This window comes from Myripristis murdjan, chromosome 15 (assembly GCF_902150065.1).
Source record: "Myripristis murdjan chromosome 15, fMyrMur1.1, whole genome shotgun sequence".
In the NCBI taxonomy this organism is placed as follows: domain Eukaryota; kingdom Metazoa; phylum Chordata; class Actinopteri; order Holocentriformes; family Holocentridae; genus Myripristis; species Myripristis murdjan.
The window spans coordinates 20,127,080-20,143,213 of NC_043994.1; the positions used below are offsets into that span (position 1 = coordinate 20,127,080).

Sequence of the window (16,134 nt, forward strand, 5' to 3'; positions counted from 1 at the left end):
GAGCAGTTACTATTTTTTCTGGCAGTTGCTTTGACAATTTTAAATTATTCACTGAGGGCATGAAACATGGCTTTAATAAGCTGAACGTCTGCCATGACTTTGAAAGGAAACCTCACAAACTTTCTCTTTTTGTTGGCTGGATTTTTTTTTCTTCAAATCACAAGCGTTCAGCTGTAATTATCGTGATCACATGAAGAGTTTGCCACAGAGATAAATACTATGCATGTCTGAAACCAGTCGGTTGGCCTCAGAGAGGAAATCCAGAGGAGAATCATGGACTAGTAATAGTTTCCATGACAGAGGTGGTCGCGGCATCTTTTGATGGAGCAAAACAGAACAGCATGGCACCCGTGACGCTGCAGTCCGCGTGGAGGATGAGGACCTGCACAGGACTGTCTGCTCAGAGGAAACTAATGTGAGCCAGGAGCACACAGAGCTCCATGTGAGTTCCTCCAGTAAAAAGTGCATCTCCATTAGATTTAGCTGTGGAAAACGTTTAATCGCTCATTTTCTCTGCCCGGTTAATCCTTTCCGGACTGTGGGGGACTGCAGCGGCGTCCAGCACACACTGCTGGGACAGGGAAACACCCGGGACAGGTTGCCAGCCCATATTTAGCTAATTCATATTGACACTCAAATTCATGTACACATTATGTGCAGTTTAGAGTCTCCAGTCCACCTGACTTGAATGTGTTGGGACTCAGGAAGGAAAGCCTTGTGAACATAGAGACAAAATGATTAAGTCCACACAGGAAAGGCCAAACCACAAATAAAAACCTGGTCTTTTTTTAATCTGATGTGCTAACTCACCAAGCCACCACATGGAAAGCACAGTATGTTAATTCTCACCTCCACAGCATCTAAGACAAGGTAAATATTCACACAGGGAGGACAGGTTATCAGCTTTCTTTGATGATATCCAAAACCAAATTTGATCATCTTTCAGTCACTGTATTTAAATCAACCCAATTTAATATTTGCAATCAGTTAACTTACCGCAGAAATTGAGATATAATCCTTAAAACTAGGGAAAACTGCCAAATATAAAGCTTTAAATACAGTGTCCCCACAGCAGTGGATACATTTCATCAATATCACATAAAATGCAGCAATGCTCACCTCGAAAATCTGGCAAGATTTTAGGAGTAAGGTTACGAGCACATTATGATGGATTTTCTAATTAAAAAATGCTCAAGTGGCTCATAAATTTGTGCTTTGTGTACAGAATAGCACAGCTACATGTGAAGGGCAAATGAAAATAGCCCTTAGGTGTGTTCTGCTCTTTACATGGTATTAAATATTGTGCAATATTTTCCAGTACTCAAAAACCACCACTATGGGGCAAACAAACTCTTAAAATTATGCTCATGATGTTCTCGCACCATCATCACGGTACTTATTTCCATTGGCCCAGCAACTCTCAAATTCCAAGACAGATATGGCTGTGATTATGAACCAAAGTTAGGCTGTCATATGAACACAAATTTACTGAAAAATACCATTTCTATGATAAAAAGAAAACCAAATAATAATTGATCTTTTTTTTTTTTGTTATTATATTTTATTAGAAAGAACAGATATTCCAAGACGACTCAAGCTCATGTGAGATCATTTTAAATAAAACTATCAAATAATGATAGTTTCTTTTATTTTTATTTTTACAAATGCATGTGGTGATAAATTGAATTGTAAATCATAATGTTGACAGAAGTTAAAACATTCTCGTCTCTTCTGGCTTCAGTTGTATATTTACATTAAATCGGTTTATTTTTCAAGTTTTTAACATACACCTATTAACAAAAAATAATTTGCCATCTTTTACTCCCATCAACTACATCTCCAGATCACTGTCCATGTAGGGCTGACTCTGTCCAAACTTTCAAGTTTTTTCTCTAGGGGCGACTTCTCGGCCTCTGGGGTGCTGGCTGAGTTGTTCCGTTTGGGGGATTGAGCAGATCGCACCCAGAGGTCATACAGATACCTGGCACTCCTCTGAGACCCTGGTGACCCCTGAGTCCTGGACGGCCTACGTGTCCCCTCTCACCCTGCTTCCCTGGCTCGCCGTTAAAGGCTCTGCCGGGACGTCCACGCTGACCTGGTGATTGAGAATAAAGCGTTATAATGAGTGTTTAGTCTTCATGTCTCCATGTCTGCCCTCTTTCTGTATTCGCTGAGTAAGCCTGCTTTCATGGATTCCAAGTACAGTACATGGCAGAGAAAAGAAATTTCTTTTGGCAAATTACAGCGTGCTCCTCCCTCCTTTCCTGTGCCTAGCCTTCACTGACTACAGTTCAAACAATGTAGTGTAAAACAATGCGTAGAGCCAGATGTGGCTACTGATGATAAACAGCGAACCAGAAGCTCATTTAAATTCCTAGTTAGATTAGTCATTAGAGGTGTTTGAAGATAATGTTACCCTTCGGTCCCTGGTCTCCGATGTAGCCAGGGAGGCCGTGGCCCTTCGCTCCTTTATCACCTTGTTCTCCTCTGTCACCTGGAAGCCAGACACACTGTTCTCTTAGCAGGAATGACAACAGAAAGGTCATGCCACCTTTTATATGCAACGCCCCGTGGGAGCGAGCTGGTACTCAAGAACATACTGTTCATGTTGATTAAAGACCATATGTGTTACTGAGATCATTGTTAAATAAATGTTTAAAACACCTTGTAAATAGTGTCAAATTTCATTGGCTTGGCACGGGAATGTACCGTAAGTGTGAGATCATACAAAGCCCTCTAACAATAATTTGGAGCGTAGACTGTACATGTTCCCATGCAGGTAGCATGTTTCAAGGTTCACAATGTTGTACAATGTTTGATTTAGGGCTGCAGCTCCTCAAAGTATGGTTCAGTCATTATAAGCGGCAGCCCTGTGTGCTACTTCCAAAACAAGCATTGGTGAATTATATTTTTGATAAAAGGCATAGGGTTATGACAGAAATACATCATGTCATGATTGTATTTCAGACCTATTTCTCCTGGTTTGCCTGGATCTCCAGCTTCTCCATAGAAACCCTGTTGGCCCACTTCTCCATCGATGCCATCAATACCAGGGTCACCCTGACAGCAACACAAAAATAGTTAAATTACACCGTTAATCCTCTGTGCATTTTCAGCATGAAAGTTGAAATGCACTTTGTTTCTCTTGTCAAGCTGCAGATTAAGGCTCCATTCACGACTGACCAGCATTGTACACAAATACTGACAAGATTTAGTCTGCTAATCAGTCATATTCCATTGGACAAACACTGCACAGATACACCCCTACTACTGGTTGGGCATGTGTGTTTGCAATATGAGGCAGCCATTATCTAATATTTTTTATATTTTCATGGCTTCATGAACATTTATCAGCTCGAGAATGTGTGATTAAAGAAGTTGTGGAACATGAATCGCTTAGACGCTGTATAATAAATGTGGAAAAGGGTTTCCAGTCCAAAGTCAGGCTTGATGCTCTCCAAAAACCATTCAAGTGCCTCGTCTGTGACTTCTTATTTGTCCTCATGGAGACGTGGAAAATCGGAATGTTTTCATTCCAAGCTATTCTGCCAAATACTTCAGCTCTCTCAGTCCAGTCCAGGCTCTTGCAATGTGTTTGTATTTTACTTAGCCAGGGAGACAGAAATGAACAATGTATGGGGAATGTATTTCAGCAGTGCATCTGAATCAAAGTTCGACGCAATGTTGAATTACACCTAAATGGTGTCCCTGGAGTGTCTTTGTGGACTGATGGAGATATACCACAAAAAATACTCTACTCAACAAATCAACACTGGATATTTGAAACTCACAGGCAGTCCAGGTGGTCCCTTCTGTCCAGGGGGACCGGGGGCACCCATGGGCACGTCCCCATACAGAGGACAAACAGCAGCACATGTCCTCTTCACTGAGTTGGCAAACGTGGACATCTGTTCCAGTACCACTCTCTTGCAAACCTCAATCACGTGTTGAGCAGCGAGGGTTGGGCCCTGTGCAACAAATCATTACCACATCCATCACTGGAGGTGACCCAACTCTGAGACATGTAATATGGAATATTACAGGACAGAGCATGCTGAACCAATGGCTGCTACAGAAAGGAGATGCAGTGAATCGACAGTAAACCCAGCCAACAATATTTCTTTAGGCTCATTATGGATTTATAGCCACACTAAATGAAACCCTTGCTGTGAGTCACTAGTAACTACTGGCTAATGAGAAACCATTTAAAGGCATTCTTGACACCCGAGTTTTTACCAAACACTGTGTGCACCAATCACTGTGACTACTATTGCCAATAACTGCTTTGCTGTGTGTGTGATATCGTGTGAGTGTGTGAGAAGTACCAGTTACAGCAGGGATTCAAGAGGGAGCTTTTGAAATGAGTTCTGTGCAACATATACCAAGATAATTACAGAAAGTATTCCACATTTAGTCTAATATTGGAAGCAATGATTGATGCTTTTGTAAATTTGGGGGGCCTTACTTTAGTCAGAGATAAGAAAATTAAAACACATATTCCGCATGTTTTTCAAATCCTTAGCCAGTGATTCTGTGAATTTTATTCATAAGATTTGTTGCACAAGCCAAAACAAAGTTCCAGAGCCTTGTGTTTGCTTACCGGTGGGCCGGGGGGACCCTGAAAACCATCTGGTCCTCCTTCACCTCGAACCCCTTTCACTCCAACAGGACCTGAACGTCCAGGTGGGCCGGCTGGGCCACGCTTTCCCCGTCCTCCCTGTGGTCCCTGCTCACCTGGATCTCCAACCTACAGCACAGGTAACAACATCAGCAATGACAAATTTCAATATAGAGCAGAGCTAAATACTGCAGTAACGACTCAGCAAACTATTGACTACAGCTGTAAGTTGAAGGCCATAAATTGGCATAAAAGTGGGTTTATACCAAATGCCTTTTTCAGTACCTGGCTACTTATAATATTTATTCTTGATTGTAGCATTATCATGTATGTGTGCTTTATGTTATGATAGTAAGCATAGATCAGTGGTAAGCACTCAAATTCATTTTGTGTGGTGACCTTGAAGCACTAACACAGCAGAAGCACACCTCACCTGTCCTTTTGGGCCTTTTTGTCCATTTTGTCCCTTTAGGAAAAAGCAAATTCGTAGTAAGTACAAGTGGATGAGTGAGTAAAATGATAAGTAGAGTGGATGAAAAATTTAAAACAGTACCATTGCACCCTTGACACCTTGGATTCCCTGGATTCCTGTGTCTCCCTATACAAAGATGTTGAAAAATAATTATTAGTTAGTAACAAGGAAAATATTTTACATAAAGTTCACTGTTGTGCAGATAAAAAATTCTCCATGGGCGGATAAACAAGAACCTAGTGCAAATTTATTACACAGCAAAACTGCCCCCAAAGTAATTTTATCCTTTTTATGCCCATAAAGTAGTGCTATTAATTGACACATATCCATAAGGCCTGCATGTTGCTAGATTGATAAGCTACTGACATCAAGTATGCAATGGCAAAAACAGCCATATGTTTAAATTTAAAAATAAATTGCGGCATTTATATCAATCAATGGTGGTGTAGCCAACAGAAAATGAAACCTCATGAATAATTCAGGACACACTGCCCTGACACAGCTTGCTTTCAAAGCAACAAGAGGGATTACAATCCACTTCAAATCCTATAGATTTGATAAGGTAGTTAAACTCAAATTATGATCACTCACACTGATAAGAATCTGCATCGAAGGACTTGGTTTGAATTATCAAAGCTACTATCTGATCCTATCTAATATTGTTACAGTGCAAGTTCTGGCATCCATTGCATCTGTCCATATACATAATACATTTTCAGTGAGAAGTGTTTGTTGTATATACAGAGCTGATGATGCATCTTTCTCCACCAGATTTCCATTCATCATGACAGACAGAAAGTTTCTCAAACTGCACTACAGCCACACCTGCTGTGTTTATGTTCCTTCACAACCAAACAGATACAAATACAAGTCAAAATTTCTGTTGGTGTTTTTTTTTTTAACCTTTTGACATGAGGGGGAGGAATATCATTACACACAGTAATGTGAAAATTCAACATTAACACCCAAAACAGTGAAGCCAACTAGTGAAAAGGACATAGTGCTTTATTACTCCAGCAAATTTGTTTCACATTAGAGTGCTGACATCCTAAGACAGCAGTGAGTGGCAGCATACAGAGCGCTAGTAACACAACTGGATGTGCTCTGCTGAATCACACTGAAGGAAAGCACACTCATTTGGTGGACTGTTCCCTCCCAGGAAAATAACACCGAATATCACCATAGTAACCTTTTCCACATTTTCCAATCAATACTCTATCAGGCATTGTAGAAAGGGGAATCTCCACTCTTCCCTTTTTTCTGGCAAGGTGACACAGTTGTGAATTATACTAGTAAAAACTGAAATGTTTTTGGACACAGTACATGCTTTGATTTTTTTTTAAAATTTATTTATTTATTTTGGGGACTCATTTGTATTCCACTTTAAAACAAATCAATGCCAGTTCTTTGCTCTCTACTAGGCTTAAAAAAAAAAAAAAAATCAGTTTTGTTTGGATTATAACATGCCACAAAATATTAACAGCTGAAATGGGGGTTCTACTGGAAGATTTGTCCCTGTAATCGGTACGGATTATCCTGTAAACACCAAGAACAGGCCCTCCGGGGGAGTTTAGCACTCGTTTTGACCTCCTGTCCAGATGGGGAGAATAGGATACACTGAGCCAACATGCCCTGGGAGCAGCCGTTACTGAATCAAAGAGTGGAGCCACTCCGGAGAGCTAAGTGAATTATCCAATTGTTTGTTCTGCCTCTTGGTGGAGGTTTGATATGGGTTTGCTGACAGATGACCCTGAGGTAGTGAGTTATAGGAGAGCTACGCTGACACATGAAACTAGGAGCCAACCTGCTGCAGTAATCCAACCTTACCAACATGTCTGCTCCATAGGTGAAGAGAAATGTAAAGAATGGATCTGATAATGTGCCTTCTGTTGGCATCACAGATAATCATTCAGTGGTTTGTCTAGTATTTCACTTGACCTTCACCTGATTACTTTAAAACAAAATTAAGCCTTCGCCATTCAACCATGAGACAATTAGTAAAAACTCCCGTTTGGTAAAAGAAAAGCTCTGTAAACCCTAAAGTGTGCTGGACTCATTTGAACCTGCTGTTACTTCCACGATTGCTGATTGTAGCATGAGATGATACTATATGATCAAATTGCCTTCATTTGAATTTCACAACAGATAGTGGATGAGAGTGTTACCTTGGGCCCTGGTTTGCCGGGCAGGCCCACATGTCCCTGCAAGGACACAACATAGTTCAGTGGTTTGAAGAGAATGAACTTGTATTTCAAAGCGATTAGAAAAATTCATCTGGAACAGTCACCGTAGGTCCTGGGGGGCCAATAAATCCAGGTCTTCCTGGCTTCGCTGCAGAACCTTTGTAACCTCTTGGGCCCTGGAGAATAGCGCATTCATTAAAACCGACCTAAGGGCCTACTTTATTCTTTGTGCACTGTAGTTTGCCTTTAAGATGGCAAACTACTTTACATACTCAACTCTTCAGAATGAATTTTGTGCTCAGTGTCTTCTGTGATTGTAATGCAGCGACGGGCTGAAAAGGTGACTTACAGTTCGGCCTTGAGGACCCATTTCTCCTGGTGGCCCCAGGACACCTTTCTCTCCCTGTTGAAGACCAAGTCACACACCCCAAGAAATTAATCATCCAGAAACAATTCAACTGCATATTTATTTACAAAATCTGATCTGCATGTCACCTTTGTTCCAGTTTGACCAGTTCCGCCACTGAGACCCTGTGGTCCTTGGTAAGCCTGCGTGTGGAATGGACGACACTTGTAAATAAAAAAAACGTCAGTTCTAAACTCCAGAATAAAAGCATCAATATGATCAGTGTGCAATACCTCTATTCCTGGATCCCCATCTCTTCCTGGCATACCAGGATCTCCAATAATGCCCTAAAGACATGCCATATTTACTACAAATCAAAACATTATTATATTCTTTGTAAATATAACTGAGCTCTCAGCTGTGATGCTGTAGGTGTGTTAGCAGTGAATTACCTTTGGTCCAGTGGTTCCAACTCTACCCTTAGGTCCTTGGACACCCTAGGTGTCAATAAGGTCAGACAATTAACATATTTATCAAAGCCTATGTTGACTTTAAAATGCAAGAAAACCTTATTAATCATGCAATATGCAGCATAGACCAAAATCAGGCAAGTTAAGGGCTAATATCATTTCTATATCATTGTGTTGAGATACGTACGGGCTGTCCTTTCTCTCCAGCAGCTCCTCTCTCTCCAGGGTCTCCAATAATACCCTGTCAAATTATGATACCATTTTTAATCCCAATAAGCACCAGACGATATGAGTTACATCCCATTAACTAAATTATATGGTGTTTAAAATACACCAAACAGTCTGTCTTTTCAATGACCAGTGTGGTACTTCGTACTTCGTCCATATTCAATACAGAAGGTTATCGTGGCAGCTGAGGCTCCTCTCTCAGTGACTCACCATCTTATGTTGATATAGTTCAGGCCCCCCAATCTTAGCCAGAATCCAGCCACATGAACTAATGTTGTTTATGGAGACGGCACATATGCCAAAAACATAGTTCTATTCCAGTGTTCCTTACCACATTAAAAATGATTTAGTTGTTCTCTATGCTTACATGAGGGAATTTTGAAGGTAGCAGATGAAGAATTAAGAGTGTCTTATGGATTTTAGTATGTATATGGCAAAAACAGGCAATTGGTGGGCATATTTGTGGACCCATAACCCACCTGCTTTCCCTGGGGCCCAGGAAGCCCCTCTGCACCAGAGGCCCCTTCTTCTCCCTATAAAGGAATCCATGATGAGATTTAAATCACAGTATCTGGATGAGAGGAAAACAGAGAAATTAATGGGGGAAAAACTTGAATGATGAATACCTTAACTCCTTGATACCCGGGAATCCCTTCATATCCGGTTTCACCTTGAGCACCCTTCAGGGAGGCCAAAACGTTAGTAATATGATAATCAGTTCCAAAATGGTTCAGCAAAGTGTCTGAGTGGTTAACTTACAACTTCTCCTGGCTCGCCGCTCTCTCCAATGTCTCCCGGTGGTCCCCGAACTCCCTTAAATTAAAATCAGAACATCTACATTAAATACTCTGAGTTACTGCTAAAGCTGTGCAACTGCACAATGACAAACAGCACAGAAATCCGATTAAAAGCAGGAAACATCACCAGCAACCTGCTGTAATTGCCTGATTACAGGCAAATCAAAGGCTTTGAGAGCCTTTGATTGGAAATACATTTTGCATGAACAGCATCGGAGGAGTTTACCTTGAAACCACCTGCTCCTTGTAATCCCTTCAGTCCCTTGGGTCCTCTGTCACCCTATTTAAACAACATCTTATTAATACACAGTTGTATCATGGAGTAAAAAGATGATAATCTGCGTTTGATGGATTACCACGCGGCCACGGAGTCCTCTCATTCCTTTTTCGCCTTTTATTCCTTCCTCACCCTGGGGACATTTGAGGTTTCATTAGTACATTTTCAGAGGATGAACTAAATATCTTGTCTGGAAAAAAGAAGGGAGCATCTCAGGGCAGATCGTACCTTTGGGCCCGTCTCGCCAATGTGACCATAGTCTCCTGTGTTTCCCATGATCCCCTGCAAGGCAAGTTTGGATTAATTAAAACTGAGAGTTGTGACAGTCCAACAATTTTTGGACCACCTATCTTGAGAAATACAGTATTAAAGTGAAGAGAGACGTGCTGAAAGAGTGCATAATATTTTTGTAGTTTCAGCTGAGAATCACTGGTTAATATTTTATGACAGATTAGGCATGAGCTGCATCTTAACAAAGCTGTAATAGTTCAGATATGATAGTGTCTACTTTGCTCTCAAGCAATTAGCAAGACATAGTTTAATGTTCTGCATTTATCATTTAATTCCCATGGAGGGAGCGATGGATACAGTAAGTAAACATTGAGAAATTTTTGAATATGGGCCATAATAATCTTAACATCTGACAAAATGAAGATGATTATCATTAAAAATGTGGAAAAAAAAGAAATACACAAGCATATTCAGGAGCATTTGGAAACACCAGCCTTTTTCGTGTTATGTTTTGATTTGTTTAAAAAAAAAAAAAAGAAAGGAAAGGAATCACGTGCCCTGCTATATTTTACTCTGTATGCCAGAAATCTATCTCATTCAGCTGCCAAAAAACACTCGACCGTTTACAGCAGCTCTCCATTATCATGCATGTGTTGTATTGTATGGGTGTATATTTGTTTAAAAAAGATTTTTTTTTTTTTTAACATTAACACCCAAAAAAGATTTTTTTTTTTTTTTTTTTTAGAAAAAAGTCACAAGTGTAAGAAAATGGAACAGTGCTCCTGTTTGCACAGATGCTGACCTCCCTAGTAATACAAAGAATGGTGTTTTCCAATTGGCAGTATTTCATTGAGTCAACAAACAGTATGAAACGTGGCCAGTGCCTCTACATTGTCAGTTTATTTAACCATCACACCTAGGGCTGTTTCAAGCCAGATGGAAGGAGGTTAACCTCAGAGATGGCCGGCAGTACGGTGAGAGGCATGACCATGAACTTTACGACAGCTTTGAGGCAGTATAGGTCTGACAAGCAAAGGACCACCCACCAGCTGAGATGGACAGTTCATATATCTGAGGTAGGAAATGCCCTCCTTAGATGCCAGCGGGGGAGGAGATAAACATGTTGGGGATCTGTGATTCGCATGCAGGCAGGGGGTCAGGACTGTTACACAAGACAGATGCTTACTCCCACACGAGCAAGTGCTACACGTCAAAACATGAGTACAGTATGTGCATGTATAGCTCTGGAATAGTACTCTGGGTGTGTGTGTGCACGCGCATGCACAGGCGACATGGGGGATTTCCCCTCTGAGAGCAAAGGGCACGCTAAATGCCAAACCATCACATATAAAACAATCCTCCTTCTTTAAACACTCTACTGAACACATGTTCCCTGGACTGCGCTTAAGAAGACATTCTGATCTGCTCTAACAAAGCAATAACTGCTGAACATCAAAGAGATAAACGAATCATAAATTTGAAGTGGAAATATTCATGTCTGCTGCTGCCTAAGGGCACAAATATGGCTATGTTTATTCACACAAAGATGCATATAGTATGTAACTGGGTCCTGCAGCAGAAAGTTTTAAAAACTATTTCTTTCTGAAAAATCTCCACTGTTTCAGTAACTCGTCTGAATGTGGTGTGTTAAATATCCATAAATATAAAAGCATTTGTGAAAGAAAAGATATGACATATTTCACACAATTGTAAGCTAGCTAATGCCATTCATTACCAGACATTTGGAGTGTATGGTTATTGCTCAACTGCCTGTTTTTCCTGTGTGTGGGATTCATTACATTTGGCTCAGTTTCTTCAAATGGAAAAGCAAAACCATTAGAAATCCTATGATCCTTTGCCATCTTGATCTAAATCCTATATTCTAAACTACAGCGTGTGTGTTTTAAGATTTAAATGGTTCTCTCAGAACTCCAAAACAAATTTATTGTCACATCCGTGTTGGTTCATGTTTTTCTTGGCTCCCTCCTAAATCTGTTGCAAAAAAAAAAAAAAAAAAAACAGACTTGAGGTTTCTAACTCTGAGAGGAGCCCCTGTGTTTACTATCACTAAGCGGTCTTGCTTCCAGATCTGTTTCCATCCTGCCGTCTCTCAGAAATGCTCCCACTGCCATTTTCCACAGCTTCATTGCTGTCTCACGAACAAGAGTTTTACAATTTCATTCACCCACCACGCAGTTTAACTCTTTATTGTGTAATAAGATGAAGCAGCTAATGCTCACCATTATAGCAAAGTCAGTCAATGCTGACCACATCCACCACAAAAATCTCTAAAGGTTATTCCTTCATTATTTGTCCTCTTTAAACACAATTCAGCCTCATTCTGTTGTATGTTTGAAGTGCTCTTACCCAATTTCCTTGTCTTCCTGGCTCTCCCGGATTTCCTGGAAGACCTCTGTGACCCTGCAGATGAATACAAATACCTCAGCATGGCTCTCCGTCTTATCTAATCTTATCAATGATGTTCAGGCAATTTTTATTTTACAGGCGGGAGGGTACATTTACCTTTGGTCCTGGAGGTCCCTGAATTCCAGGTTGTCCGTGCATGCATTTGCAAGTCGCTCTTCCGGCTGTTAGGCCAATCTCTGCGTACCCTCCACACTGTCATTGAGCAGGTGAGAAGAATAGCGTTAAAATGACACACCTCTATAGCAACAGGCTAACACCTCGTTGAAAGGAAGCAGACTCACCACACTAGAGAGCTCACAGCAACCCTCTGAATATGCCTGCTCTGGGTCACAGGACACCTCCATCTGCTGAAGGTCCACCTGGAGTGACAGAGCAGATGATATGCAGTCATGTGAATGAGTTAAAGTTGTATCACTAACTAAATGATTTCAAAATAAACAGGAGGAAATGCTAATGTGAAAATCCAAACTATGAACTTACAGACACAGAGCGATCTCCTACTGCCCGCTTCACGATGGAGGTGTACCCTCTGCGGATGACTGGCCGTGGCTCATCGATGGGCTCCACACTGACCTCACTGCAGTCTACCAGCAGCTTCACCTGGCTGCCCTTTACACTCAGCGCCAGCTTGTGCCATTCTCCGTCAAACAGCTTCTCCACCCCATGGAAAGTCCTCAGCATCTGGCTCCCATGGGGGCTGGTGTAGAAGAAGTCCAACGAGCGCGTGTCACCCTGGAAACGCAGGCCCACCTGGTCCCGTCCCTCAGGGTCACTGACCTGCCACAGGTTCCAGGACTTTTTGGCAGCGTCCTTGGTCACCTTAAATGTTGCGATTACGGAGTAGTCGGAGGGCAGTCCATCTGGGTACACATCACTGTGCCATGGGAACGAGGTTTAGAGAACTGGGTAACACAACATAAAACCTACTTCCTCCACAAGACAATAATTAAAGGCCTTTGTTATACAGGCCATCCGGATTTGATTTTCTAAGCATGTGACTGAATAGAAATAGCTACTCAAATTTTACGCTTGTGTTCCACATTAGTGTCTGACTTGGGACAACAGCTTCAACACCCACCTCTCTTTGTGACTTTCCGTTTCTATTAAATCTGCCTTCTCCACCAGTTTACCGATGCACCAGTTAGATAGTGAACAACCACTCTTTTGTTTCTTTAAGTTTCAATAAAGCACACTTCTCACTAAATGCATAAAGCTTTGCTTTACTGTCAAGCAGGCAGGGTTCAGTAAGGGCAGCTGTTGGCACTGACACAAAAGAAAAAGCCCAGAATGATTAATGCTGTTCTGACAGACATAAGGAAAAAATAAGAAAACAAAGACATATTCTTTGGCCTATAAAGTGTCAATTCAAATTATGCTAGACAAATTAACTCCCACCCCCAAACTCACTGCAATAATTATGTAATTATTTACACACAAGACATTGTAATTACATTTTCACCAAACCTTTCTAATGAGGTTAGCAGAATGAGTGTGCAATCCATCAATTATGGTGACTGAAACAAAACTCTGGATCTCTGCTCTGCTTGATGAAGAAAGGCTTTGTGTGAATTTAGGATGTAATCGAGGCTATTTGGATGTGGACATAAGTTATAATAGCTCACTTGAAATTTATTTGTCAATCACTGTTCAGCTCCATTGAGCCTCAGCGGGATCAGGTGGTCTATTACCTCATGGTTTTTCGTAGATGGATGGAGGGGTTGACGCGGTAGGCCACGGCATCAGGCTCAGAGCCTTCTACCTTCCTCACTCCTCTGGACTTGGGCACCCGGAACTCCTCCAGGAGATCAAAGCCTCACAGCAGAAACACTGAGCTCAGTTTTACATCTCACAGCCTATCACGTTAATTCAGTAACAAAGGGGTTGGAAGTCTCCTTAATCTTACGTCAACACTTATATCATTGGTATTCTAAATAGTTACATTACACACTGGCATAAACAATGCCAATCTCTCCACAGGTGCAGTGAGATCATTTGCTAAAACTTTAAAGATCAGAGGCTGTTTACTTCCATGTGGATTTGGGTTATGGGTTAGTTATGGGTGAGTTCAAAATCCTTTACAAAAGTAAAAATAACATCATCATATTGAGAAATCCTCCAGTAAAAGTCTTGAATGCAGGACTTTTACTGGAGAATTTTACTCATGTAAAAGTGCAGCAGTATGCTTACGTATAAAAAGTCCCACAGTCCCTTTCAGACATTAGATTATGGAAATGATATCAGGAAATGTTTTAAGTTAGCAGGTAGTTAGACTCTAGTAATGCATCATATTTCATGAGCTTATAGTATGGTTTGTATGTCACACCAAAGTGCAATTACCCCAAAATTGAGCTAATAACAACAAGTGTTTCAGTAAATGTACCTCGTTGCTGTAACACTAGAAGCTGTGAGTTTGCATGAGTTTTGCATGAGTTCAGGGTGTTTCTGGGAGGTTTAAAATAGAGGCAGAGAGCTGTGACGTCACATGCACACGTAATTACCCTCTCAACTCTGGGAGAGAAACCTGGGTAACCTCATATGACTGACAGACACCTGGTGGAGATGCATGGCTTACTCCCCTGTAAACAGGTTGCTGTGGTATGTAAACATCAAACTCCCAGGAAAATTCAAACTCATTATAGGTACAATTTGGTAGGAACTGTTGCTGTTAGGGTTATGTTTTCCCCCTGTATTAGAAATAAGCCTCACCTACTGCTTGGTAAAACAAAGTATCCAACAGCCTACGGTTTTATCTATGAGAAGTATCAGAGGTTCATGTAAACAGTGAAACCTGAATGTGACCTTAACCACAGTCTGGCCAGCAGCTGGTTTACTCTGGCCTATTTATTGACAAATAATGACATCTACTGGTCAGAGTGTAGTAAAACATTGGCAAGAGTTTAACCTAAAAAAAAAAAATAATAATAATAATAATAATAAAGGCAGCATATGATTGATGTGATTAAAATAAATAAAATGCATTAGTCAGCCATATGGTGTCAGCATATTACCACTGGTGATGATAGATACAGCATTATACTATATATATTAGTAATTATCTTTCGTAGCTATCTTTCATGCAGTGGAGGAAATCGATGTCATCGTTAAATGTGAGGGGGGAAAAAAACCTCTAAAGGACACTTACTTGGTAACTGTTGACATTGGGTCAAATCCAAGATGGCAAAGAGTGTGAACACCAGCATATTTTTGAAGGCTGGCATTTTCAAATTTTGATAGTCAGGGGTTATAGGTGCCTGAAAGTTATTAAACAAAGGAAATTAATAACCTTTTGGATACATGGCTAGATGCTGCACATAACAGTCAGTCATCTATTATTTATTTTAACTGTGTAACTTTGATTGATGTGTTAAAAGTGATTGTTGGAAACTGTAAAGAATCAGGAAAGATCTATCCATAAATTTCCACAGAATAGAAGTGATCTGTTGTGTTAATGTGAAAAGTAAATAGATAAAACCATGAGGAGTTAAATAAAATCTAAAGACAACAGTACATTTAAAATATATATATATATTTTGTGACTCATAGGCCAAGTATGTGACGCAATGAACTATATTTTTGGAGGAAGGAGGCTGAGTTGGCCTCATCTTACTGGAATTCAACACGATCAGAAATAGTGAACAAAAATTTCCTGATATTCCATAGCATACAAACATGTTAATGTCAAACTTTTGCATGAGTTATTATTCATAACATTTTCTTTCATTATATACCATATAAAAGATTATATCTACTGAATTATTTTCTCCAGACAAAGCAATTTGGAACCAGACAGCAATTTCAAGTTTCAACAAATTAGGGGAAACATCTGAGTCACACAATCACCTTCATGACAAATCTACTATTGCTATCACCAACTTCTCAGCATTTGTAACACAACTTGTATCACATTTTCCACTGCCATCACAAAACTCAATACTGACATGCAATTATAGAATAATAAAAAAATAAATGAATAAATACTCACATATTCCTGAAAAAGAGTTTCCCAAGGTGACTGCAGATGAATGTTTTACAGTTCCTGGAGTGATGATATATCCCGCTCTAAAGTGCCATCCCAGGCCAGTCTG

The 16,134-nt window shown here is 40.5% G+C and overlaps 1 protein-coding gene across 1 annotated transcript; it reads right to left on the bottom strand.

Moving 5' to 3' along the window:
• Window positions 1–1,671: 1,671 nt before the first annotated feature.
• Window positions 1,672–15,267, bottom strand: LOC115372497 (collagen alpha-1(IX) chain). Its single transcript, XM_030070459.1, has 26 exons — window positions 15,192–15,267; window positions 13,738–13,861; window positions 12,530–12,923; window positions 12,331–12,408; window positions 12,146–12,241; window positions 11,990–12,043; window positions 9,620–9,673; window positions 9,471–9,524; window positions 9,341–9,394; window positions 9,077–9,130; window positions 8,944–8,997; window positions 8,797–8,850; window positions 8,277–8,330; window positions 8,072–8,116; window positions 7,913–7,966; window positions 7,769–7,822; window positions 7,623–7,676; window positions 7,378–7,449; window positions 7,256–7,291; window positions 5,172–5,216; window positions 5,052–5,084; window positions 4,601–4,747; window positions 3,792–3,968; window positions 2,970–3,060; window positions 2,417–2,494; window positions 1,672–2,095 (listed from the first exon to the last, which is right to left on the bottom strand). Exons 1-26 carry the CDS (start codon window positions 15,265–15,267, stop codon window positions 1,893–1,895), a joined length of 2,289 nt encoding a protein of 762 aa, XP_029926319.1. The 3' UTR covers window positions 1,672–1,892.
• Between the last annotated feature and the right edge of the window lie 867 nt (window positions 15,268–16,134).

What these genes read in the sequence shown, in the direction of transcription:
- LOC115372497 (XM_030070459.1), bottom strand. Translation starts at nt 15,267, where the DNA reads ATGCCAGCCTTCAAAAATATGCTGGTGTTCACACTCTTTGCCATCTTG. An exon ending in CCGGGTATCAAGGAGTTAAG is followed by an intron (nt 8,851 to 8,943) that starts GTATTCATCATT and finishes ATTCCTTTATAG; the next exon opens with GGAGAAGAAGGGGCCTCTGG. An exon ending in TTGGAACCACTGGACCAAAG is followed by an intron (nt 7,967 to 8,071) that starts GTAATTCACTGC and finishes GCATGTCTTTAG; the next exon opens with GGCATTATTGGAGATCCTGG.